This window comes from Amblyomma maculatum, chromosome 10 (genome assembly GCF_055883805.1).
Source record: "Amblyomma maculatum isolate TAMU_Amacu chromosome 10, ASM5588380v1, whole genome shotgun sequence".
Taxonomy (NCBI): domain Eukaryota; kingdom Metazoa; phylum Arthropoda; class Arachnida; order Ixodida; family Ixodidae; genus Amblyomma; species Amblyomma maculatum.
In genome coordinates, this window is record NC_139353.1 from 180,952,078 (window position 1) to 180,977,501 (window position 25,424).

Here is a 25,424-nt window from a genome sequence, read left to right on the forward strand (position 1 = left end):
GAGTGTTCACCAGCGCCACCCTCAACCATAGCGGCGGACATGGAACGTCTACTGTTACCGCCAATGTCACGAAATATGTGATCAAGAGGGAGCGCTAAAGCTGTGCCCTCTTCAAGACTGCCGGAACCGAGACCCTCATAAACAATCAAGTGGATAAAAGGGAAATGAGGGGCTCGTCATAATTCATGAGGGAATGAAGCCAACAGTCAGCGAGGCCAAGAAAAGCGTTGGGGATTTTTATTTTATTTTTACTTTGGTAGTCACCTTAATTAGTAATGTCATCAGGGTTATATTGTTTACAGGGCAATAAAATACACTGCGCGAGCATCGGCTCTTCGATACAAAATATTGAATTTAGCGGTCTTAGGAGATTTTGGGTGTTAGGGCTTCCTGTCGCGGATTTTCTACCTTTGAATTGGCTACGCTGCTGCCAGGTCGTTTCCGTGGCAACCACCGCACGTTGCATGATCAGCCGCCCACGTCAGAAACTCCTATGTCCCCTGTATATCAACTCCATCGTGTTCTTCCTCCTGTGGCAGGCCACCTACCTGACTTCCTCTTCTCGAAAAAAGAGCTTTCTTTCTCCATTCTTTTCACCTCACAGCCGTCGCAAGAAGGCGCAGCAGCCGGACGCCAAACATTTTCGTGGGCACCCAATGCTAATTCTGTAATTCAACCCAGTTCCATTCAAGTCAAGATTGAAGCACTGCCACGCGCATATTTAAGAACAAGCATAGCTACCCTTACCATTACAATCGCGCTCCGAAGTCGTGACCGCTACCTTAACCATTAACTCAAATCCGGGGCTCCTTTGAGAAAGTGCTTGTGGACTCAGCCGAGAGCTTGAAAAGATATAAGTAGAGCGCAGCAAGATGTGAAGAGTCAACTAGTAAGGCAAGATCAGAAAACAGATATAGCTCAACTTAGAGTGGAATAACAGGACGTTATTCTATTGCAATATAAATCAAGATCCAAATGAACCCCAACTAAATAAAGGGCTGTCTAGCCGCTTGTTAATGGAGAGAAAGCATAACCACTGGCGGCAGAAACCAGTTTCATACAAGGGAGTAAACACATTTTGTTCAAATAAAGCGGCTGTCACTACCAAAAACAAAAGTTTGTTGATGAACGTTGGTGGAGATACGTATTTGTCCTGTACTGCACGTTACGAAGCTATTGATGAAAGTAGTGTGAGGGCCATTCACTGTTAGCGCAGCCAAATAATGGTGGGTGGTGTGCTGTTTTTTTTGCACCGTTTTTGTACGTTTTTTATTAGGACTCCTATCAATATTTTGGTAGCTGGTAAGTTACCTTTCCGAAAACTGAGATCGAATATACCCTAGACAAAATATCTGAATGTAAGTCATATTTGATATATTTGGGAAAACAGAATGGAACTGAGTTTAGTGCAGAAGATGAATCCTTCTTTATTTCAAGTCGAAGTCATGGAAAGTAAATAAAAGTTGTTGAAACGAACTTACTACACATTTATGATTTAGACAACAGGACGACAATCAGTCATTCACTTATAAAGAGGCGAACGATGAAAATGGCTAGAGCTATTGAATCCCTCATGACGAGGCCCTTCCGCACACGCACTATAAGCGGGTCATTCACACGCTCGTCACGCTGGCGAATGAGGCATGGGGAACGCTTGCGCACTGGAAGCCTGGATTGCGAACTACCCTCCGTGTCCCCAGCCAGGCCGACTGGCACTGGCAGCAGTGACAACCACCAGTGGATTACTGCGGCCAATGACAGGACGGCGCGGGACCTTCCAGGTGCGTCCTGTCCTCCGTGCTGGGCAGCGACCTCGGCGGAGTCCGCGACGCCAAGAGCGCTTCGCAGCGACCACACCTAGTTCTAGCGTGAGTGCGGCGAGCCCAAGTGCGTAGCCGACGCCCAGGAGCCAGGCGGGCCCGACGAAGTCCAGCATGGTAAGAGGTACTCTCTCACGCGCCTTCTTGGTCGGGTCGACGCGGTGCTCCACCACGTACTCCGGTCGCAGGTGCGCCGGGAGGCTCACAAGGATCGTCTCGTGCGTCCAGTGGTGCATGTGCCCAGTCTCGAAGAGCGCGCGGCTCCTGCGGGACAAGCGATTGAGAGCACGTATGGAGTAACGAGATCCTGTTTTATTAGAAGAATGCGCAAAGGAGGCGTGCAGGCACCGTATAAGTGTTCGGCACATCACGTGCGAAAGTATTACGAGTTACTTGTCTGACACTGAGCTACGGGAACTGTTATGTAGCTTTTTCGAGGCTGCATACCTTGAACGCATAACAAGCGTAACAAGTACAAGTAAGCAGATTAAGTGCATGCGATAGCATACCACGAGACACGAGAAGCTCGCGAGATTCGGAGAAATACTCAGCGAGTAGTCAGCCTCTCCGCGGTATATAAGAATTCTCAACAGAGTTTTATCGCCCTTTTAAATATACATTGCCTCTAGAAAGACGTGGCATTCTTTGTGACACTTTAGAAGTTATCATCAATGATTAACGACCGGCCGCCGATGTTGGCGATCTTCGAAACGAGAAAAATATTGTGGTAAGTTGTGTTTACATGTCTTACTATGGATCACCCTTCCACCTCACAGCCTCAAACATTTCATGGCGTTTTAAAAACCTGCGCATTTAAAATAGCGTTTCATACTTTCACGGTCTATTCCAGGGTATTCATAGTTGCTCTGTACCAAAAAAACATCAAAGGTGTGAAATCAGAAAACTGCTACGAAAACTTCTGCTTTCATGTATCCTACGTGCGCTAAACCTACTTGTCAACCCCAGTCTGGTGCGGCATAGCGAGCGCCCCCTTCTTTCTAAAGACGGTTCTAGTCTATACGGGGGCTTTGTGTCTCAAAACCGCTGTATCTATACAAACCAACAACGACATAATTTTCTCTTCCCTATCTCAGTCCTAGCCATCGATAACTCCATATGTAACGTAAAATGCGCGCATGAGATTGTATATTTTAGTCTGCTACTTCTAAAGTAGGTAAAAATTGTTTGTATGTATATATATATATATATATATATATATATATATATATATATATATATATATATATATATAAGCAGATCAATTAAGGGGAAATGAGGGTGCTCGTTATATTACATGAAGGAAAGAAGCCAACAGTCGGCGAGGCCAAAGAAAGCGTTGGGGATGGTACTTTATGTCTTTTTTTTATGTTTACTTGGATAATCACAGAAATTAGTAGTGTAATCTGTTTAGGGGAAAGATAATTAAACACAAAGTAGAAGAAAAAACAACGTGCCGATGGTGGGAGCCGAACCCACGACCTCCGAATATCGCGTCCGGTGCTCTACCAACTGAGCTACATCGGCCGCTGTCCCCCCTGCTACTTGCTTGGGTATTTATGTTGTCTGTATACGAACCTTGAGAGTGTTCACCAGCGCCACCCTCAGCCAAAGCGGCGGACGTGGAACGTCCTTTGTTACCGCCAGCGTCACGTAGAACGTGATCAAGAGCGAGGGCGAAAGCTGTGCTAGAACCCTCTTACGCTACCTATGGCTTCAAGACTGCCAGAACCGAGACCCTCGTAAGCTACAAGCAGATCAATTAAAGGGAAATGAGGGTGCTCGTTATAATACATGAAGGAAAGAAGCCAACAGTCGGCGAGGCCAAAGAAAGCGTTGGGGATGGTACTTTATGTCTTTTTTTTATGTTTACTTGGATAATCACAGAAATTAGTAGTGTAATCTGTTTAGGGGAAAGATAATTAAACACAAAGTAGAAGAAAAAACAACGTGCCGATGGTGGGAGCCAAACCCACGACCTCCGAATATCGCGTCCGGTGCTCTACCAACTGAGCTACATCGGCCGCGTTCCCCCCTGCTACTTGCTTGGGTATTTATGTTGTCTGTATACGAACCTTGAGAGTGTTCACCAGCGCCACCCTCAGCCAAAGCGGCGGACGTGGAACGTCCTTTGTTACCGCCAGCGTCACGTAGAACGTGATCAAGAGCGAGGGCGAAAGCTGTGCTAGAACCCTCTTACGCTACCTATGGCTTCAAGACTGCCAGAACCGAGACCCTCGTAAGCTACAAGCAGATCAGTTAAGGGGAAATGAGGGTGCTCGTTATAATACATGAAGGAAAGAAGCCAACAGTCGGCGAGGCCAAAGAAAGCGTTGGGGATGGTACTTTATGTCTTTTTTTTATGTTTACTTAGATAATCACAGAAATTAGTAGTGTAATCTGTTTAGGGGAAAGATAATTAAACACAAAGTAGAAGAAAAAACAACGTGCCGATGGTGGGAGCCGAACCCACGACCTCCGAATATCGCGTCCGGTGCTCTACCAACTGAGCTACATCGGCCGCTGTCCCCCCTGCTACTTGCTTGGGTATTTATGTTGTCTGTATACGAACCTTGAGAGTGTTCACCAGCGCCACCCTCAGCCAAAGCGGCGGACGTGGAACGTCCTTTGTTACCGCCAGCGTCACGTAGACCGTGATCAAGAGCGAGGGCGAAAGCTGTGCTAGAACCCTCTTACGCTACCTATGGCTTCAAGACTGCCTGAACCGAGACCCCCGTAAGCTACAAGCAGATCAATTAAGGGGAAATGAGGGTGCTCGTTATAATACATGAAGGAAAGAAGCCAACAGTCGGCGAGGCCAAAGAAAGCGTTGGGGATGGTACTTTATGTCTTTTTTTTATGTTTACTTGGATAATCACAGAAATTAGTAGTGTAATCTGTTTAGGGGAAAGATAATTAAACACAAAGTAGAAGAAAAAACAACGTGCCGATGGTGGGAGCCGAACCCACGACTTCCGAATATCGCGTCCGGTGCTCTACCAACTGAGCTACATCGGCCGCTGTCCCCCCTGCTACTTGCTTGGGTATTTATGTTGTCTGTATACGAACCTTGAGAGTGTTCACCAGCGCCACCCTCAGCGAAAGCGGCGGACGTGGAACGTCCTTTGTTACCGCCTGCGTCACGTAGAACATGATCAAGAGCGAGGGCGAAAGCTGTGCTAGAACCCTCTTACGCTACCTATGGCTTCAAGACTGCCAGAACCGAGACCCTCGTAAGCTACAAGCAGATCAATTAAGGGGAAATGAGGGTGCTCGTTATAATACATGAAGGAAAGAAGCCAACAGTCGGCGAGGCCAAAGAAAGCGTTGGGGATGGTACTTTATGTCTTTTTTTTATGTTTACTTGGATAATCACAGAAATTAGTAGTGTAATCTGTTTAGGGGAAAGATAATTAAACACAAAGTAGAAGAAAAAACAACGTGCCGATGGTGGGAGCCGAACCCACGACCTCCGAATATCGCGTCCGGTGCTCTACCAACTGAGCTACATCGGCCGCTGTCCCCCCTGCTACTTGCTTGGGTATTTATGTTGTCTGTATACGAACCTTGAGAGTGTTCACCAGCGCCACCCTCAGCCAAAGCGGCGGACGTGGAACGTTCTTTGTTACCGCCAGCGTCACGTAGAACGTGATCAAGAGCGAGGGCGAAAGCTGTGCTAGAACCCTCTTATGCTACCTATGGCTTCAAGACTGCCAGAACCGAGACCCTCGTAAGCTACAAGCAGATCAATTAAGGGGAAATGAGGGTGCTCGTTATAATACATGAAGGAAAGAAGCCAACAGTCGGTGAGGCCAAAGAAAGCGTTGGGGATGGTACTTTATGTCTTTTTTTTATGTTTACTTGGATAATCACAGAAATTAGTAGTGTAATCTGTTTAGGGGAAAGATAATTAAACACAAAGTAGAAGAAAAAACAACGTGCCGATGGTGGGAGCCGAACCCACGACCTCCGAATATCGCGTCCGGTGCTCTACCAACTGAGCTACATCGTCCGCTGTCCCCCCTGCTACTTGCTTGGGTATTTATGTTGTCTGTATACGAACCTTGACAGTGTTCACCAGCGCCACCCTCAGCCAAAGCGGCGGACGTGGAACGTCCTTTGTTACCGCCAGCGTCACGTAGAACGTGATCAAGAGCGAGGGCGAAAGCTGTGCTAGAATATATATATATATATATATATATATATATATATATATATATATATATATATATATATATAATGAACACTATTGTACATTTCTGGTAACTAATATGACACACTGACGCGTTGACTTCGCGTCTGCACTGCTTTCGCGCTTGGCAGGAACATGCTGGGGCCGTTAATTACACCGCTTATGATGCACTCATATGTCAGCAGAGGCTCAGTACTATGAGGTTTCTCTATTGGCTATCTACAGACTTTCACTGCTCAGTTGGGTACTCTTCCTCGGAAGTGCTTTCCTGCTGGCCATTATTGGTTATCAAAGTTAATGTCATGAAAAAGCATGTCTAAATCACTTTTTGGAATTATATTTGTGCTCTTAATGAGATTTCAAGTGCGTAGCCATTTTTGTTCTCGTGCGAAATGAATACAGAGAGGAGTAAAAAGTATACATTTTCAGCGCTAGCGTGAACTGTTGTATTCGACGCATGCTTCATGGCTTCCATGTCGACATTAGGCTGTGCAGCTTCAATAAACTGACCGGCTTTTCGCCAACTCCAACTTCAGCCGTGGCGGTTGAAGCCATATATATTAGCATTTCCATTGGTAACTAGCAGACAAGAATAAGGTCTAAGAAACCTTCAGAAAAATGATGCTCAGCCATTTAAGCAATCTTAATGCATCGCATTCGCATGGTCTACGCTCCTACCCTTGCATGAATATATAAGAGGTACCTGGCATTTGCTCTGCTATGTTTATCTTGCGACGTATACGTAGATATGAACATTCTGTTAAGTGCTGTTTAAAATACCACATTGAAAAGTAGGTAATATACTCGGTTTTTTCAAAAGGGCTTGAACATTACACAGTTCACTGCAGGACATTGTTTAGTAATGGGGAACACAGTTATGTAGGCAAATGGCTACCAGCTATCCTTTAAAGTTAAGGGCCAAGTAGATATATCAGGTCACCGATATGAAGAACACTGAACATGGGTATAAAGCAGAGCCTCAGTTCGCGAGTCTAGCCAACGTTTCGACAAGGTACCTGTCTTCGTCTACTGCAAAAATATTCCGCTTCTGTCACCGATATGTGACTCAGTTATGTACCTTGATCAACATCTAAACACGGCTACGGGGGAGCAATTTCAGACGGAAGACCAAAAGCTACATCTATCTATAGCCTGCAACAACCTCAACATAATTTGTAGCAGTGCCGTTACGTTATCACGTTAAAGGCTCCGTTCACCGAAAATCCGGAGGTGGCGACAGTATTGGCGTCGTGAGCGAAAGATCACTAGCATGGCGCTGGAAGGCGGTACCTGGCAGCTGACATGGCTGAGCACAGGACGCCCGGGTTACTTGACGTCACGTTTGGCAGGAGTAGCCAACTAGGGTGTCTCCTTTCATATGAGAGGGTGATATCAGAGCCGACCTGTCAGGGCGCTTGCATATAGGGACCGGACAGCTGTACGGGTGGCGCCGCCTCCCGGCGCATCGCTCAAACGCCGGAATGCGCCGGCCCCGGCCGGCACATTGCCAACGCATTGGAGCGTACTGTTTGTCGTTGGTTTGTGTGAAAATTGGAAATCCTAAGATTTAGATGACGTTGTGCGTGAATATACTATCCTCAAGAGAACAGAAAGTTGGGCTAGTTGTGTGAATATGTCCAGTGAAATGAAGTCTGGCCTAACAAGGCTGGCGAAGTGTGGTGCGTTGTCGGCTCCACTGGCAGCTACGCAAACTCGTCGGACGTTTTTAAGTCGATTCATTTCTACGGGTTTCCACAGAAGCATGAGAGGCGGGTGACCTAAGCATGGTTCTTTGAAAGGCAAAGGCACGAATCTACGTATTTGGTTACTTTGTGGTCATGTAAAGTGCCGAAGTTTTAAAATTCCGCTTGCTACCGGATGCTCTGTGCCTTCTGTTCCCCAGGAGTGACGGCACGAGAGTCTCGGAGTCAAAGCCGCACTCCTTCATCTGTAGTCACTTTATTGACAATTGGAAATCGAAGTAACTCAACAACGTAAGTTACAACGCTAGCATTTCTCCGCCTGTGTACAAGAAAACCCCAGCACGAAAAAAGAAAAGGCAGCTGCACCATCGTCGTTCGGGCTGCGTTACGACCTTCAGTGATGGGCAGATACAATGTTTGTGCAGATACTTTCGCTGACATAGTCAAAGATAATTTACTTTTTTCTCTTAACAGAAAGAGCTGATAGGAGACATGAACAATTCCTATTACTATGATCTTGTCATTTTTCCTCTTTTCGTTTGTCAACCAATAAAAATGCGCTGAGAGCTCTGCGTTTATACTCTTAGAATCTGTTAACATTTGTTTGTGGCATGTCCATTTTGCCTAATAAAATCACTCATTTCAAAGCTCAATCAATACCGCAAGGTCACAAAATCTGCTATCGGCTTCATAAAAAAGTCGAACAAGAAAAAAAAATACAATTTAATGTGTGGAAACGAGCATAAACGTAGCATTTTTTTCTTTTAATTTCGAAGGCCGTGTAGCAGCTTTTTTTTTTTCGCATTCACGTTGCACCTGACACGGCTTTACGTATTTTCTCAGCAGCGTCCATTTCCTGGCCCGCCTAAATACATGTTTCTCATCGGAGTTTTAGTGAACGTGAGATTTCCTGATTGTGGCGTAGTATGACAAGACCGTTTTACCTCTCTAAGAAATTGCTTCTATGGCTAATGTAAACAGATTTAGCAGCAGTCCGGCAAGCTGCAGTGACAAAGTTGTAAAAGGAATGGCTTTCAGTTATCCGGATTCCTTTACGTGCAAATAGAAAACTACATACATGGTCGTGTCCCCTCACACTCATCAGGTATCGAGGTCAGCTAGGTATCGGCCCCGCAAATTCGTGGTACGCTGAGAAAGTAGACCACCTTAGCGAACGAGCCATAAGAGAGATTCATTTAACAATAGAACGCTCTCTTAGTTGTCGGTGGCTTAGCTTACAACACATCACACTGTGTTTTTTTTTTCGATTGTATTTAACAGTTTGACAGCATTGGACTATTGCCTTCAGATGTTCAAGGCAGGTGCGCTCAATCGCATTGAACTTCCTGCGCTGAGAGAACGCTAGCAGGAAATTTAATTTTTTTTTTCTTTTCACAACCTTCGCAGCATGTCGGGAGAAAGGCATGTATAGTATAATATTTTCTAAGTCAATTATATGTAGCAGCTCCGACGTGTTCAACAAGAGCATTGTCGTATATGTAAAAATGATGCTGAGGTGGTATTACTCATTTGGCTTGATAGTCTCAAGGCCGGGTTCAGTGAGCTATTGCAGCGTAATTGTGCAGGAAGTCCTTGAAGTATATGTGTGTTTGCTATTCCAACCATAGATAGGATCCTACTTTTGTCTTGCTTGTTTATTTTGCTCCTTTTACAGCTTTCGTTGAAAGGTTGAAACTGGAATGTCATTTGCTATTATTCTACTCTGAATCGTTTGAGCCTAGCTATTACCAAAAACGACAGGTGCAGCATCTTTTTCATTTTACATGAACGCTGACCATTACAACTACCACTACTACGGCGCCACGGCTACACAGCTCGGCGGTATTTGATCTTCAGGCAGGTTTCAAATAGACCTAATATAAGATGGACGCGCAGTGCAGGGGCAATTCCCGTCTTCGAAGTCGCATTAACAAGTGCCTAACGAAGGTCTTCCTAGCGCATGGTGAAATCACGCGCGCGGCATTTTCGAGTGTATAACAGAAGAACCATGCACCGGGCGGTTTCAAAAACAAAACAAAAAACGCACGCCCTGCCGAGAACGGCCCTTTTCTTTTTCAAGATTTCCCGGTCAAAAAATACTCCTTGCGATTATTCAACGCAGCTCAAAGCTCTCAAAGACACACCGCAAAACGACTGGTAGGAACAGGCTCAAAAATGCTTCGCAGAAAGGAAACGACTGCGCCGCTCTGCTGCCTCGGCAATCCGCTGTTTCGGCACTCTGCCGCGGGTGGTGCTGTTCCACCGAGGCGACGGTGGCGCCATACAACGGGCGCCCGGTCCCTATACGTTACCCCTAGGCCACGCAAGCTGCGTGCACGTTAACGCAGGTTGGTTAAAGCGGGCTTTATATCCGGGCTCGTAGCCTATGGTATCGCGTCATACCCTTAAAGGCGGAGGTTAAGTGTCCCCCACAACTTCTCTTTTTTCCACGACTATTGGAATAAAGCCCGTCGTGTGGCTTGCATATTTTCCTACCTAAATATTTCGCCTGTTAAACTGGGTCACGAACGAAATTTTATAAATAAAGTAAAACTAACGCCATCATTTTCCGTAAAGTCTATTAATGTGCAGAAGCACATCCAGCTTTTCACATTTAAAGATACATTTTGTGTATCTGCCAAAGATGGCACCAGTGTGCTAAAGTTCGGTGCACAATTCAATGGCGGATGCTCGCTCATTAATATCGAGAGCACATTTTCCTTGCAGTCGCGTCCACAGATGTACAGACATTGCTTGATTTCGATATAGGTGGGCTTCACGTCATGTCAAAGGTGCCTGCTGGTGTTCAATAGAAATAGCTTCTTGTGAATGTAATAGCAGAAAGGGGCTTTGCTATGCTGTATTAGGTAAATGGGTTAGGTACGCATGCAATGTTATCCCTCTGGTCCCTCAACACTCAGGTTGCCATTTTGGCACGCTATACTGGCGCTTTTGGTGACCTGCACTGCGGTGAAAAGCAGCGTTTTTGTCTAATACAGTTATCACAGACCACTGTAACGCGCCTTGTAGACGCCAGTCGTGACCTACCTTATATCGCCTGTGACATTATCTTATTCCAAAAAATAGCCTCAGCGTCGCAATAATAGCCACGACACCTAAAATAAAGTAGGTTGAAGGCTGAAACAGAACAAAGTAACAACGCCGTACGGCAGGTGGTAAAGCAATAAACAAATTTTAATTTTACTTCAGTCTTGTCCACATGCAATAACTTGGCAGGTATGATTATCAGATATGTGCTGAAGAAGGTCGCAAAGCAGTGATATGCAAGCCCAACAGCGTTGTGGCCTTATAAGTGACCACAGTTGCTACCATAGTTTGCAACAGAAAAAGTCACGCTTCTAGACTAGACGTCAGCTTTTCATTGGCAGTGTTAGGGATGACTACAGGTAAGCAGCGTCACTAAATGAGTCATACCGGTTTATAGTTAGTGGAAACAGTGCACCTCGCAGAATGGATCGTTGCTATCCTTGCGATTGCTGTGGTTTATTAACGCGAAAGCTTTACTTCGCTATGTTCACAGATTTCTGTCCGCAGAGCGTGTCCGCAGACCGCGTCCACAAAATCGTGTCCGCAGCAGTTGAGGGTAATTGAGTAGTGGTAGAGGTTAATGAGTGGTGTCTATCGAGAGAAGCTGACGTAATGTTGCTGCAGAAAAAATAATTAGGTAAATAATTAGAATAACTGGTTCGCAGGAAAACAAAGACGAAGTATCTGCCACACTTGTTCTGTGGACACCTGACCACGCCGTAAGGGAAGGGAGGAAGGTGGAAGTGAAAGCGGAAAGAGAGAAACGGGTGTCATAGTGGATATGACTACAAGGATATGACGTCACGCAATCGGAAGTAGAGCCGAGAAAAAGGGCATAGGAAGGGATGGCGCGCAATTTGTAAGTACTAAAGACTAAAATGGGCAAACATGAAGTGAATTAAGCTACCAGAAGCAACGAGAAGCAACCAACAGCAGCATCCGGGCTTTCGCATTACTCCAATGTAGATTCTGCAGTGCTCTTTAATTTTTTGTTTCATTGATCAAAGGAGGAGTCAGATATATATCTATTCCAGACAGGTTATTTTGAGATGTTGATCAAGGTGTCGGCAAAAGACCGTGTTGGAGTCGCGGCCAAATGGCACACCTTGCATTGACTGCTCGACGCAGCGGGCAGCCCTTCTGGAAGACGAAGCCGAAGTACTCGACACCCAAGTGGTCTCCTACGACGCGCAGGCGCCGGATCTGCGGCTCGCTCAGCAGGTCCATGCCGGTCATGAGGGAAAGCCTGGGGGCGAGAGGCGCAAAGCAAAGGCTCCAAAAGCACGATGCCCTCGAGAAGACAAACTCTGTCCCTTGCCACCGGAACAGCAGCAACAGCTGTGAGCACGAACAAGCTGCCGTACTGTCCACACTTTCCAAAAGAATCAAAAGATTTTTTTTTTGTTTGTTTTGGCATAACGAAGGCTCGGCCATCTGTACTAAACACAACGCCGACTGTAGCCGACAGCTTAACTGGTGTCTTGAAACAAACTCTTCAAACCGCAGTTCAAAACAACGCAAGGCACTCACTTGTCAAGCACTGGGCCATAGACAACAGACCGCACTTACGACAGCGGGGAACTTTATACTATCATGGGTTATAGTAAGGCCTCGTGTTCTACGTGGTGTAATAAATTGTGTTCTTTCGAAAGAATCACAGCAGTATTATCACTGTCATCAGTTGCAAGAGATTGGTTCGTGAAGAAAGCAGAATATGCGTCTAAGAGAAATCATCTGACTTTTCTCTGTAGTGCAAAAAGTGCGCTTTTTTTAATAACAAAGAACTGTCTGCACCAGGGAACAGACAGTAACTTATAACAGTAACCGCAGAAGGCCTAGCATGAGAAATAAGTTCGCTACGGTCATGAATACTGCCTTTACCGAAATTCGTCACATTATGAACAAAAGCGTCCTTTTGTATTCTTCAGGATCTTTTTGCGGTGCAGAACGATACAAAGGGAGAATAAACGGGAAAGGGCATAAATCCTGAAGAATGCTATTAACCGACAAATCCAGTTTGAAATTTCTCAACAGTATACACTATTTAGTTCGATTGCAGTAGTGGCTGTATGACCCTCATTATTTTATTCGGCTTTGTGTGAGCACGCTCAAAATCCGCATTGTCGCTAGCATGCTGCCTATTAGTAATTGATACCTGCACCGGATAAACAGTAGCGTAGCTAATCGGCCAGGTAGCAGTCATAGGATGCAGGCCTATGCTGTTTCGCTAACCCTAAAATATAAATGTTTCCCAAATCGCAGGCTCTCTAAGGAAGGATGCTTCACGTTGTCTTTCAATCGGCCGTCTGTGTTTGCGAAAGCATTCAACAAACGAAACGTAGCTTAACGCTTCAGAAAAAGGGCAGGCATGCGGGTGTAGTAGTCCACCTGGAGTCGATGTACACGAAGTTATCGTGCAGTGTCCTCTCGAACCCCGTCTTACGGTCAGACACGAGCAGCGTGTCGCCCTTGCCGGCTCCAAGCTGATTGAGGCGCACCTGGTACAGGACACCACTGGTCGCTACCTGCATTGAAGTAGGTCAACACTGTCGAAGCTTTCGTTTCACTGCCTTAAAAATTATATGATCTATTAATGATCGAGCACTGATCAAACGAATGATAAGAAGAGCGATGATGAATGACTAGCAGAGCCTCCCATCAGTTTATTTCGGGTCCCTAAGCTGCGCGGTGTGCCACCAGCAAATGTGAACTAGCATGTGTGCGACAATATCGACATTCCTGGTTTCTAACATTGTTTTGAAAGCATTTCTTTTTATCGTTAAGATGAAGACATTTATATAATGAAATAAGTAATTTGCATAACACCCGCTTATTCAGTTCCTACCGCATGGAGGCAGCAAAGACTAGATATGTTTGAAAGCAACCATACCATATTTGTTACAGAATATACGCTTTAAAACCTGGATTTAATAGGAAACCACTTGTTCCTTCTGCTGTATTATCTAGCTTGCTCAACAGCCCGTCCTTGTCGCACTCCTACGACGGGTGGGTGAGTAGCCAACCACGCTCTGCTGGCGAATGGTTTAGCTACGTACGCAGTGAACTCTACCTAGCTTGCAAGAATGAAGCTATTGTTTGCGTGTCGGCCAGACCACTGTTTTGCCGTTGTTCTTGGGTAGATATAGTGCAAAGACAGTGTGCATCGTTCCATCAAAAATCAGTTATAAACGCTTCCATAAATTGAGGAGGTGTGGCACATCGATAATATTTCTTTCTTTTCACTTTTTTCCCTACCTTAACCTTAAACTTTCACTTATATTATAGTTACCATGTGTAGGATCCCCTGTATATCAACTCAGCCTGTAGCCTAAGAGCAGCGCTCAGCGCATATGCTGTGTACTTCTTCAGGCCCTTTCGAAACTTCGCTATCTATTCAGGTCAGTAGCACGCCTAAATGTAACGTCTAAGCTCGTTCCTCTCGGAATACAAGCGCCTCCCAGCGCTCGCCAGTGGGCCCGGCATCATGCTAAGGCGTCTGAAGGGTACCCGCTATCACCATCGCCCCCAAGTCGGTATTGGGCCCAGTCTCAAGCGTTCATGTTCATAACCGTTCATGATAGACGTGCTGGCAGCGGTACAGTTACGTGCGACACATCTTTGTAACTACTAAATTCCTGTCAGAGAAGCAAAACAAATAAAAAAAACATTAGGCGGGTCCAAGTGGCGTTGGACCTGCAGCATGCACTGGGCTTCGCTCACTGTGCACGGAAGGAGTTCCTTCCGGCAAGCGCACGGAAGGAGCTCTAAAGCCATAATGAGCATTTCCAAAATCATCTGCTTACACGTTGCCTTGCTACGCATTTCAATTCTAGCGGCACGCGTTCTATTATATGAAAGCTACAGAAACGTAACGTGGGTTTAAACTCAATAGCGATAAAGGCCCCATTACACAGAAACTCCTACGTCACCGTCGGCGTTGTGAGTGAGAAACCACGGGCGCGGCGCTAACAGATGGTAGTGGGGGCTGACATGGCCGAAGGCTGATTCTTCGATATTTTGCGTGACCTAACAAGCCCACATATCAGACATTTGGCAGGAACTGCCAACTCGGGCCTCTCTTTTCATATGGAAGGTATCAGAATCAGCCTGACCGGACCCTTGCCTTGTCAGTGAGACACGTTATTACTCAGCCACATAGGTCAGGCAAGTTAATTCGGCTTGGTTAAAGCCGGACTCTATATGCCGGGTAGTAGACCGCGCTTTCGCGTCATACACTTAAATATGAAGCCTTAAATGCCCCCTATAATTATAATAAGGTTATATGGGCTACAGTGTACCTAGCATGTCTTCAGCCTATCAACCGCTCACTGTGCCAGCGCTGACTATGGGTTTTCAGTGCTCCGAAGGGATGAAGATAGAATCTTTAGGGCTTCTAAATACCATCTCATTCCCCAAGAGCTCGTATACCTTCATGTACTCGATGAAGATGGTCTTTCTGTGCGTGCACACCAACAGCTCGCGGCGAGACAGTGCCTCCTCCAGCCGGCCCAAGTCGCTGATCCACGGTTCGAAGACGGCGACGCTCATGATGGCCACTAGGCGGCCGCTGTACATCGTGGTCAGCACCATCACAAACAGCCACCAGGGTCCCAGGAAGACACGGTATCCAGCACTCATGTGCTCCTCTTCCCAAGGGTCTGGGAGGTCCAAGATTAGTTGTCACTATAAACACCCACATTAAATGTTCTGGAACAGCATGGGGAATAGCGTGCACTGTTCCACGCATCAAAGAATGTTGTAATGAAAACTGATCTGTGAAACTCAAAATGTAGCCGTTGAATGCATTCGTGTAATAATAATTCTCCATTCTTATACCTAGAGCCGCCGTAGTAGCGTAACGCGACCATAAAAATGCTTCATAAAACGCAGTAGCTGGCACACTATTTACTTTTCATAAAAAGCACTCCTCTTGCTCTATGATAAATGTTACCATTTCGCCACCACTTAAGGAGGCGTTAATTATTGAAGGAAATTTTGCTTAAAATAAGATATATCCCCACTACTTATTAGGACTCGTATCGCCCGGACCGGAAATGAATCCTTTGATTACAGTGAGAAAGTTTACCGAATATTGTCTGGTCTCCCAGATCAGCTTAAAATGAACAGTTTTAATATCACCTGAATTCAGCTCGGTGTGGCGGGATTTGTATCTCATTCTTCCAGTACAATTTTACTATTTTCTTGCCATGAAAGCTTTTTATTGCATAGGCGCCTGTCTGTTTTATTTGCGATAATGTGCTGATACCGAAAATAATGCGAGCACTCAGGCAGGGTAAAGGTCACTTACTCTGTCGGCTCAGAGTGGACAAGAGAAACCAGAAGTCAGGACGGTCACTGCGCCCTCTGTCGACTGGGCTCCACCGCAGGCAGAACAGGAACGCGGATGACATAACCAGCGCCAGCACCAAACATGCCCACATCTGTGCAGAAAGAGACCTATACAAGCGCCTTTACCAGGCTTCATAAGATCCGCTGTAGAACATGAAAAGCAAGAGACAACGTGCATCGGAGAACTCGGCACGTTTCTTCGTTCTCAGCTGAAAAGAGTGCGAGTGAATTCGTCTGTTGTGTGCTACCAATGAACCCACACCAAGTATACTACTGTTAGCACTGGCATACATACTCGAGAGCCATTCTCGGGAGCACCGAGCCAACTCACTTTTTGTTTGGGGCAAGACAAGTTGTGAAAAATGGCATAAGACGAAATAGTCCACGCAACAATCAGCCTTTTTCACAAGATGTGGCACCCGCTGGGAAGTGCTAGAAATTTTTTCTCCTACTGGTTGAAAGTGTATTTAAGAGAGCAGCCGCTTGCGAAGTGGTGATGTGTTCACTTGACAGTTTCTTGCAGATGGGGCAACCGCCTGTCACGAATATGGAATACGCGTGGCCTCCGCGATCGGCTCCGGCTGCGCCAATCACGGAGGCCAGGAACATCTCATGCGCAGCTGGGTTTTTATACCTGGAAAAGGACGCACATGAACAGAATGTCTTGTGAAGAAGCGGATTTACAGCTTTAATTGTGCAGATGTGGTGCAATCAAGAAGCTTCTGGTCCTCTAGCAGAGTTGCATGCATGCACAAAAGCGGGTTGAGGGGAGTTCAGTTGAGGTTTTTGGCACATAGGCAACTAAGGCCATCATGCTCCAAATACAAGGTTGCTGAGATTCTTTTAATGGTGAAAGTGAAAAGTGCTTAGAAAATTACAGCTTACTTAGGATCCCTAATTCATTAAGAAAACTAGAAACAGATGAAATTTCAGCAAATTGATTGTTTCCTAACACTAAGCAGATGTGGAATTGGATGTGTTCATTGAAAAATGGAGTAAAATGATTTTTTTTCTTAACTATTCAAGTTCTGTGCACGAAATCAAAATGTGGTGCATCGTGACCTCACCTCCACATTATTCTCATATAGTTTTTTGCTCTTTTGTGAGTAACAAATTGTGCTTCATGTGTATATGTCGAATACGGAAACGGCACAAACTCACCTCACTGAAAGGCTCCTTCTGTATGTATGACCTCCATTGTCCTACTGCAGTTTTCGTTGCGTGTAGCTTATTGTTTCTTCATTATTTTATTTATTCAGCCATTTATCTTTCGAGCGTCTTTGTATTAGCCTTATGCAATCTATGTAGGGGATGTGCATTTTCTTTGTTTTCTTGTTTCGAACTTGTGCAGGAATGCGCTCTCTCGATTCCATCTATCCTAACATGCCTAGGAACCAGCAGAATACCATGGTTTGGCCTTGTGCTGTAATTTTTTCTACCTCGTGAATCATGTTTCTCACTATAGGCTCAACTGCACCTTAAAATGTAACGCCGTAAGCAGGCGAATTGATAATCATATATTATGCACCTTTAGCAGTTTTGTTTAATAATTATGTCTATAGCTACATAAATTGCATAGCATTCGGCAGTAAATATTAATGCATTGTTTGGTAGCTCTGTTACTTTCTCCCTGTTGCCTTGCCCAACAGCAAATCAAACATAATTTTCTGTTTCTGAGCCATCTGTAAATATTTTGGTGTAGTCCTAACACTTCTCTCGCAGTGTTAGGAATTCTTGCAATTTATGCTCATGTGGTGTTCGCTCTTTTTGGAAATCTGTCAATGTGAAGTCATATGTAGAGGAAAGGCTGTACCAGAGTGGCAACGGAGAGTGCCTCTGGGCAACATGTGGAATTGTGTCGAGTACTCCTAAATATTTGCATATTTCTTCAAAACGGATAAGTAAGGGCCTGGTTGACTGAGGCGTGTTAATGAAAAGTTCTGGAAGGGCACTTTGTTACTAAGGGGTAACAGATGCTTTAGTAAATGTCTTATTTTTAAGTATGTATGCACATGTAAGCATGGTATTCCTGTCGGCAAGGGGTGGTTTATTTGTTGATACGTAGATGCTTTCAATGGGGGATGTTCTGTAGACGCAATTTGAGAAACGCCAACCAAGATTATGTATTGGGTCTAATCGCTTTAGATATGGCAGTCTCACAGAACCATGCACAATGCAGCTGTAATCTAAACTCGAGCGCATAACAGAGCGGTAGACGTGTAGCAGACATGTTCGGTCAGATCCCTAGTGTTTCCTTGCGAGAAATTTGAGTATGTCAAAAAAGTGTGAGAGGCTTTCTTTTTAAGGACATTTAGGTGAGGTAGGAATGTTAGTTTTTTGTCGAGAGTTATACGAAAAATATATATTTGTTTTTAACAGGCAAAATAGTTTCAGGTATAAAGTGGGGTCGATCTGTATGTCTCGGCTCAGTGAAAACATTATTGCCACTGTGTTTTGAGGGGAAAACTGAAATCCTTATTTATCTGCCCATGTTGGTAACTTGTTTATAGTCAACGGTACTTGTCTCTGAGATCTTGAAATGCTGGTTTATGTACAAGCTATCTGGAGATCAACAACGTAAACTGAATAGATAACATATTTTAGAATTTTTTTTGCTAATCTAATTCATTTTCACAACAAAAAAGGATTGCGCCCAAAATACAGCCCTGATGTACCCCGTTCTCTAGAACAAAGCTACCCGAAAGTATTGCAGCTAGGTGTACCTGAAAAGAACGGTTAGACATGAAATCCTTTTGGCAGTTTAACATTCTACCAAGTATGGCCAGCTCTGCTAAGTCGTGAAGACTTACAGACCTGCAAGTGGTATCGTATGCCTTGTCGCGATCAAACAAAAAACAGCAAAACAGTGTTTTCTGTGTGTAAATGCCTCTCGGACGGTGTTTTCGAGGCGAACTAGATGTTCAACTGACGAGCATATATTTTTTAACCAGCACTGCTGAACCTCGAGCAGTTTGCGAGAGTGTAGTAAAAAATCTAATCTAATATTTAAAATACTTACAAATTACTTGGCGAGGCAACTTGTTAAATATATAGGCCGATAACTGCTGAGAGAGGTTGGTGGTTTACCCTGTTTAAGAAATGGAACAATAAAGGTTGTTTTCCATGTTTGTGGTAACATTCCTAATATCCATATCTTATAGTAGAGTTTAAGGGATGCCTTAATAGCATTTTCAGATAGGTGAGCAAGCATTCCATAATGCACTTCATCAGCTGCTGGTGCAGTCTGGTTTTCAGCAGAGAGTACTGTATGCATTTCGTCCGGTGTGATTAAGCTCTTATAAGGTTCATTAACACTGCCACTTGTGGGGTGTTTTTGTTTTTCAGCGATATTTTTGTACCTAAAGAAAGTGTTGGTGTATTGTGAAGAACTAGATACTGTGGAAAAATGTTTGCCTAGTATGTCTGCCTGTTCTCTGCTTGACTGAGTAAGAGGGGCTGTCAACAGAGGGATTGTAAATAGGGAGTTCAGTTCAGTTCAGTCGTTCAGTCGTGTCCGACTCTTCGTGACCCTATATAGCATATCATGCCACGCTTTCCGGTCTCTCACTATCTTGCTAACATCACATAACTGCATCTGCAGCGCCTGGAGGATGCCATCTAACCACCGCGTTCGCTACCTACCCATTCTCCGGCGACCCTCAACCTTTCCCAACATCAAATCTTTCTCCAGCGACTCCTCCCTTCTCATCACATGACGAAAGTAGCTGAGCTTTAACTTTAGAATTTGACCCTCCAATGAGCAGTCAGGGTTTATGGCCGACAATATCGACTGATTTGATCTTCTGGAAGTCCAAGGAACTCTCAAGAGTCTCCGCCAGCACCACAATTCAAACGCGTCAATTCTTCGGCGGTCAGCCTTCTTCACAGTTCAACTCTCGCATCCATACATAACAACTGGAAAGACCATAGCACGAGTTATGCGGATCTTCGTTGGCAGTCTAATGTATCTGCTCTTTATTAGGCGGTCAAGGCTAGCCATGCCTCTCTTTTCCCAGAAGCAGGCGTCTCCTAATTTCATGGTTGCAGCCTCCTGCCGGGGTAATCTTGGAGCCCAAGAAGAGAAAATCTGTTACAGCTTCCACTTCTTGTCCCTTGATGCTCCAGGACTAGATAGGGCAAGACGCCAGATTTTTGTCTTTTTATTGTTCAGTTTAAGCCCAAACTTCTCACTCTCTTCTTGTACGTGCATCAGAGTTCTCTTGAGTTCCACTTCACTTTCTGCCATTAAAGTGGTATCGTCCGCATATCTAAGGTTGTTGATACGTTTTCCAGCAATTTTCACTCCAGCTGAAGACTCGTCCAGACCGGCCTTCCTCATGATGCACTCAGCATATAGGTTAAATAGGCAGGGCGACAGTATGCAGCCTTGTCTTATTCATTTCTCAATCGGAAACCAATCAGTAAGACCATGCCCAGTTCTGACTGTGGCCTCTTGCCCTTCATACAGGTTCTTGAGAGACAGATGAGGTGAATTGGAACTCCCACCTCTTGGAGAGCTTGCCACAATCTGTTGTGATCTACGCAGTCAAACGCTTTCGCATAATCAATAAAGCAGAAGTAGATGGGTTTTTGGAACTATCTTGCTTTTTCCATGATCCATCGAAGATTGGCAATCTGGTCTTTAGTTCATCTGCCCTTGCGAAGCCCAGCTTGCACGCCCGGAAGCTCACGATCCACATACTGCTGCAGCCTACCTTGGAGGATTTTCAACATCACCTTGCTAGCATGCGAAATACGCGCGACCGTGCGGTAGTTGGAAGAATCTTTGGCACTGCCGTTCTTCGGAATGTGGTTGTAAACTGACCTCCTCCAATCCTGTGGCCACTGCAGGGTTGTCCAAATTTGCTGAAATAATGTATACAGAACGTTAACAGCGGCATGGTTGAGGTTTTGAAGCAACTCAACTGGAATGCCATAAATTCCGCTAGCTTTGTTCATAGCAGGCTGGTTAAAGCCCATTCAACTTCACTCTTCAGGATTCCCGGCTCAAGATCAGTAATCACAACCATCTTATGTTGGGTTTGAACATCCGGGTCCTTCTTGTACAGTTCTTCTGTGTATTCCTGCCACCTCTTCTTTATCTCCGAGGCTTCAGTGAGGTCCCTGCCTCGTTCGTCCTTTATCACGCCAAGCTCAGCACAGAAGCTTCCTTTGATATCTTTGATTGTCTTATACAGAGCTCTTGTGTTCCTTAATTGGCTGTTGTCCTCAACTGCTTGGCACTGTGTGTTCAGGAAGGCATTCTTATCTCTCCTTGCTATTTTCTAAAGAATAGGGAGTAGCTGCCATCGATTCTGTGAATTTACTCCCAAATTGCTTAGACTTCATCTAGCTATTTTTTTGATGTCACACACCTCTGCCAAAATGTTTTTCAGCATTTCGACAAATAAACCTTGCCTTTGCTCTTGCCTTCTTCAATGCTATGAGGGTTTCTTGTGTTAGGTGCCTGCGGAAAGTTCCCCAAGCCTTATTGTGTTTATTTTTTGCATCCTGGCATTCGTGTATACCAAATCTTATGATTTCGATGCAGAACTCCTGAGGATTGTGGGATAGCTAAGCTTGCTGCATTTATTATACAGTCCGTAAATCTCTCGAATATTTCATCTACACCGAGCTCTTCTGAAAAGACCTTCTCTAGGATGGAGATAGTAGGATGGCTTCAGACCGTAAAAGCGGCCAGTCGGTTAAATGGAGTGTTTACCGCAACGGTTTGTTCGGGATGACTTTTGGTGATAAGGACAAGCTGATTAGCACTGGTAGGTGATCGTGCTTATATAGTTTATATAAACCTCATCGTTTAAAAATATTACAAACAGAAAGGGAACGAAACAATAAATCTGAAACACTCAATAATCCCGTGGTCGGAGAGCAGTAGGTCGGTTCATCAATGTTTAATAAGCAAACGTCAGGTAGAATAAAATCTATAATTTGGCCTCTTGCATCACTTTTCTTTCTTCGCCAAAAGAGAATCAATGTGTAATAAAATCACCAGATACCAATTAAGGTTCTGCTAGTTGACTCCAAAGGTCTTCGAAATCACTGTGGGTTATTTTTTGGTTTGGCTCTATATACACGCCGCGCCCTGTGAATGTTTTCAGTGCAAGCAAGGTGGCGTCCACTGCTTCAAACCGAGTGTTAAATTAGTGCTCATTTGTTGAGCTGTCATATTTTGCAATTATAGCAACACCTCCGGAGAGCCTGCTCGCTTGCTCTCGGTCGCGGCAGAAAAATATATTTTTCCAGTATATTGGAATGTGGTGGACCGATATTTGTTTCCTGAGGACACAGTACTACAAGCGAGAATGAAACGGGAATATCTTTTTTATCGCTGTTATTACTTAGAAGTCCTGTACAGGTCCTATTGGACTAGGAACGCCATTGTCAGAGGAATGTAGAGAGACTAGTTTTTTTTTTCCACCACGATTAATCACGCCTTTTATTTTCTACTTCGCTCCGAGGAGCTCCGATGCCTATATGAAGTTCACGGCCCCAGTTGATCGTCGTTCTTTGGGTCCATAACGTCCTCGGACGTGCTGGGCAATTGTGCAGAACGCAAAAACACATTTGTGATAAGCCGCACCGTGAATGGAAAGACCTTGGTGCCGGCTGACTTTGCGGTTCGCACAGCCTGTTTTGGGAGCTGGTGGAGCAACCACAGCTGTTTCCACCTGGGACGTAGAGGTCCCTGTCTTATGTGCACCATGTGCGGCCTGCGAAGATTCAGAAGACTGCTGTGTTGCCGCCCCCTTTTACGTCAGAATAGAATAAGTTGGATTATGAGTCGATGTGAGTTTCTTACGCGCTCCACTGTAAGTTAGGTTTTCTTTGACTTTCAGTCTGATATCTTTTTCTTGTTTCCAGGTTGGACAGGTTCGTGAGTAGAAGTTGCATCACTGCACTCACAATTGATGCAATGATGTGTTTCGTATCCACACTTCTCGGCAGGATGCTCGTGAGAGGCACATTTTGCCCATGTCAGTTGGCCTCGGCAATTCCGCGAGCCATGGCCATACGTTTGACAATTGAAGCAGTGACGCAGGTTAGGTATGTATGGTTTCAGTTTCAATTTGTGTACTTCACCTCCACAGCTTCGGGTAATGTGCTCGATTCGAAGGTTAGGACTATGTACCTGGTTTGTGTTATTCCGTCTGATTTTGAATCTGAAGACGTTTATGTCATTCTGCTCTTTGAGTCCTTCAAAGAGCTCTCCTTCACTCACTACCTAAGGTCGTCATCTGAAATTACTTCTTTTACCATGTTCAGTGCGCGCTGTTTACTTATTGGTGCTGGGCATTGTCCAAAGCTGGTTACCTGCTGAAAGTTTTTCATACTGATGGTTATACAAGGTTTCCAGGAGGAGATCACCGTTTGGGAGATTTTTTTTTACTTTGTAGCCCGGACCTATTGTTTCTCTCAGAGTCTTTGTCATCATGAAAGGCGAGATAAGTCTAGCTGTTTTGTTCAGCATATTCACTGCGCACAAAGTGCAATCGCAGGAATTTGTTTATATTTTTCAAAAAGAACCGAGCAGTTTGGTAGGTGCACCCCCATTTTCGGGAGCGATGATTGGAGATCAAAAAAGCCATAAGGTAAGTTTGTTGTTCGGCCAGGATGGTGGCCGCGCACCACGAAGCCCAACGAGGAGACGGGGCAAGAACTTGCAAAGCAGTCCTGCCGACGCCAGCCATACAACCCACCTATAACCAAATATGGCATAACGCAGGGTGTTTAATCACACAAGTTATGCAAAAGAAGGAAAAACAAGAAAGGAAGAGAAGGCAGGAGAGTTGTGAGAAATAGGATATGAAAGTGAAAGACGTAGGGGATGATAGATAGGAAAAGGCGACTGCCGCTTTCCTCCGGTTGGGTCAGGCGGAAGGTACCGTCTATGGGAAGCGTGGGCCAAAGATGCCTTTTGCCTCCGCCAAGAGGCCTTAAAGGTCCAAACACTGGACGTTGACTCAGCCACCAGGATCCCATTTTCCCCAGAAACGGCAATGCCACGCAGAGCTAAGCGTGGGTGCTCGCGGTCCGTGGTTGTCGCACAGTGCACTCAAACGTCTGCTTCAACAAATGCCCCCAGCGAGGCACACACTAGCGGAGTTGCTTGAATGCATCAGTAGACCTGCCTGCCATATTTACGTGGTTTTATTCCACCTTATTCTTATCAACCAGGCATCTAAAAGATTACTGAAAACAAAAACATGCAATGTCATTACCATATAGAGTCGTTTTTCGACGTGGATAGTGTCCTATTGTCAATATATCTACTTATCTGCTACATATTTGTATATCTATTCTTCCATTTAGCCATCCATGCATCTTTAAGGCAAGAACTACAAGGCTATGTCGGCAAGGTCGCGTGTACAGAGCGTATCCGCAGTCGTTGTGTTGTTCTTAGAAGAGGTAGGATTAAACGAATATTTGTGGTTGATAAGGGATGATGTGAGGATGCTGGAGAAAACAAATACTAATAGGAGGATTAGTTAACTGATTAGAGCCAAAAATGTAAAGGTAAAGTCAATCAGACATCGAAATTGCAATACCATTAATGTCGACATCCAAGTCCAAGAGATGTGATGTCACATCAACCGGAAGTGGATGTGTTTCTCACTAAGCTAAATAATGAACAAAAATGATAAAAGGCGTAAAAGAGCGAAATAAGTTCTGAGAGCACTGCGAAATCTCCACGGAAGAAATGCGTAAGCCTGAGCGTTGCTGTGTTGTACACGAGATGTGTCAGCGAGATTCCGCGAGGGACAGATACTACGCCTTTCTTTTCCTTGAAACCAATTATAAAACACCTGTAAAATTTGATGCGTCCAACGGAACGCCGGTTGTAATCGAGAAGGGGCTCGCGATGTACCATGTGTGGAAGCAACTCCCAGGCTTTCGCATTTCTCCATGCATATTCAGCATGCATTATTTTACCTATTTTTTTAGTTGGTTTGGTGGGTCGATAGCTAATTAGCTAGTTAGAATACCCATGGGGCACACATAGTGCATTTTTGCAAACTGCAAATATCACAAATAACGGCAGATTTACTATGCATCTAATTAGGCAAAACGATGGAATGATCCTTAAGTCCCCTTAGAAACGTTTGTAATCTGAATCCTTTTAACTTTCTATACCTTGAAGCACAATACCGCTTCAGAGTGTTTTTAAGCTGCCTTCACCCTGAACATGGCACAGATTAAATTTGTAATTTAACCTTACAAACCAAGAACGCGAAACATTGAAGACAAATTAGTGTTATAACTGCAGCCTGGTACATTAACAATGACCGCCTGCCT

At 44.8% G+C, this 25,424-nt stretch overlaps 1 protein-coding gene across 1 annotated transcript; it reads right to left on the minus strand.

The window, feature by feature from the left end:
• Positions 1-1,486: 1,486 nt before the first annotated feature.
• LOC146178040 (glutamate receptor ionotropic, kainate glr-3-like) lies at positions 1,487-16,195 on the minus strand. The gene is made up of 5 exons (XM_084581670.1): positions 16,069-16,195; positions 15,189-15,418; positions 13,149-13,285; positions 11,866-12,006; positions 1,487-2,084 (listed from the first exon to the last, which is right to left on the minus strand). The coding sequence occupies exons 1-5, from the start codon at positions 16,169-16,171 to the stop codon at positions 1,682-1,684; spliced, it is 1,014 nt and encodes a 337-aa protein (XP_084437796.1). The 5' UTR covers positions 16,172-16,195; the 3' UTR covers positions 1,487-1,681.
• Positions 16,196-25,424: the final 9,229 nt, after the last annotated feature.

Bases quoted from the DNA above. Each gene is read 5' to 3' on its own strand.
- LOC146178040 (XM_084581670.1), bottom strand. From the start codon at position 16,171: ATGTCATCCGCGTTCCTGTTCTGCCTGCGGTGGAGCCCAGTCGACAGA. The intron at 15,419-16,068 runs GTAAGTGACCTT...TGGACCTCCCAG, and splicing joins GTCCACTCTGAGCCGACAGA to ACCCTTGGGAAGAGGAGCAC. The intron at 2,085-11,865 runs GTGTGCCATTTG...CTTGTCCCGCAG, and splicing joins CGTCGAGCAGTCAATGCAAG to GAGCCGCGCGCTCTTCGAGA.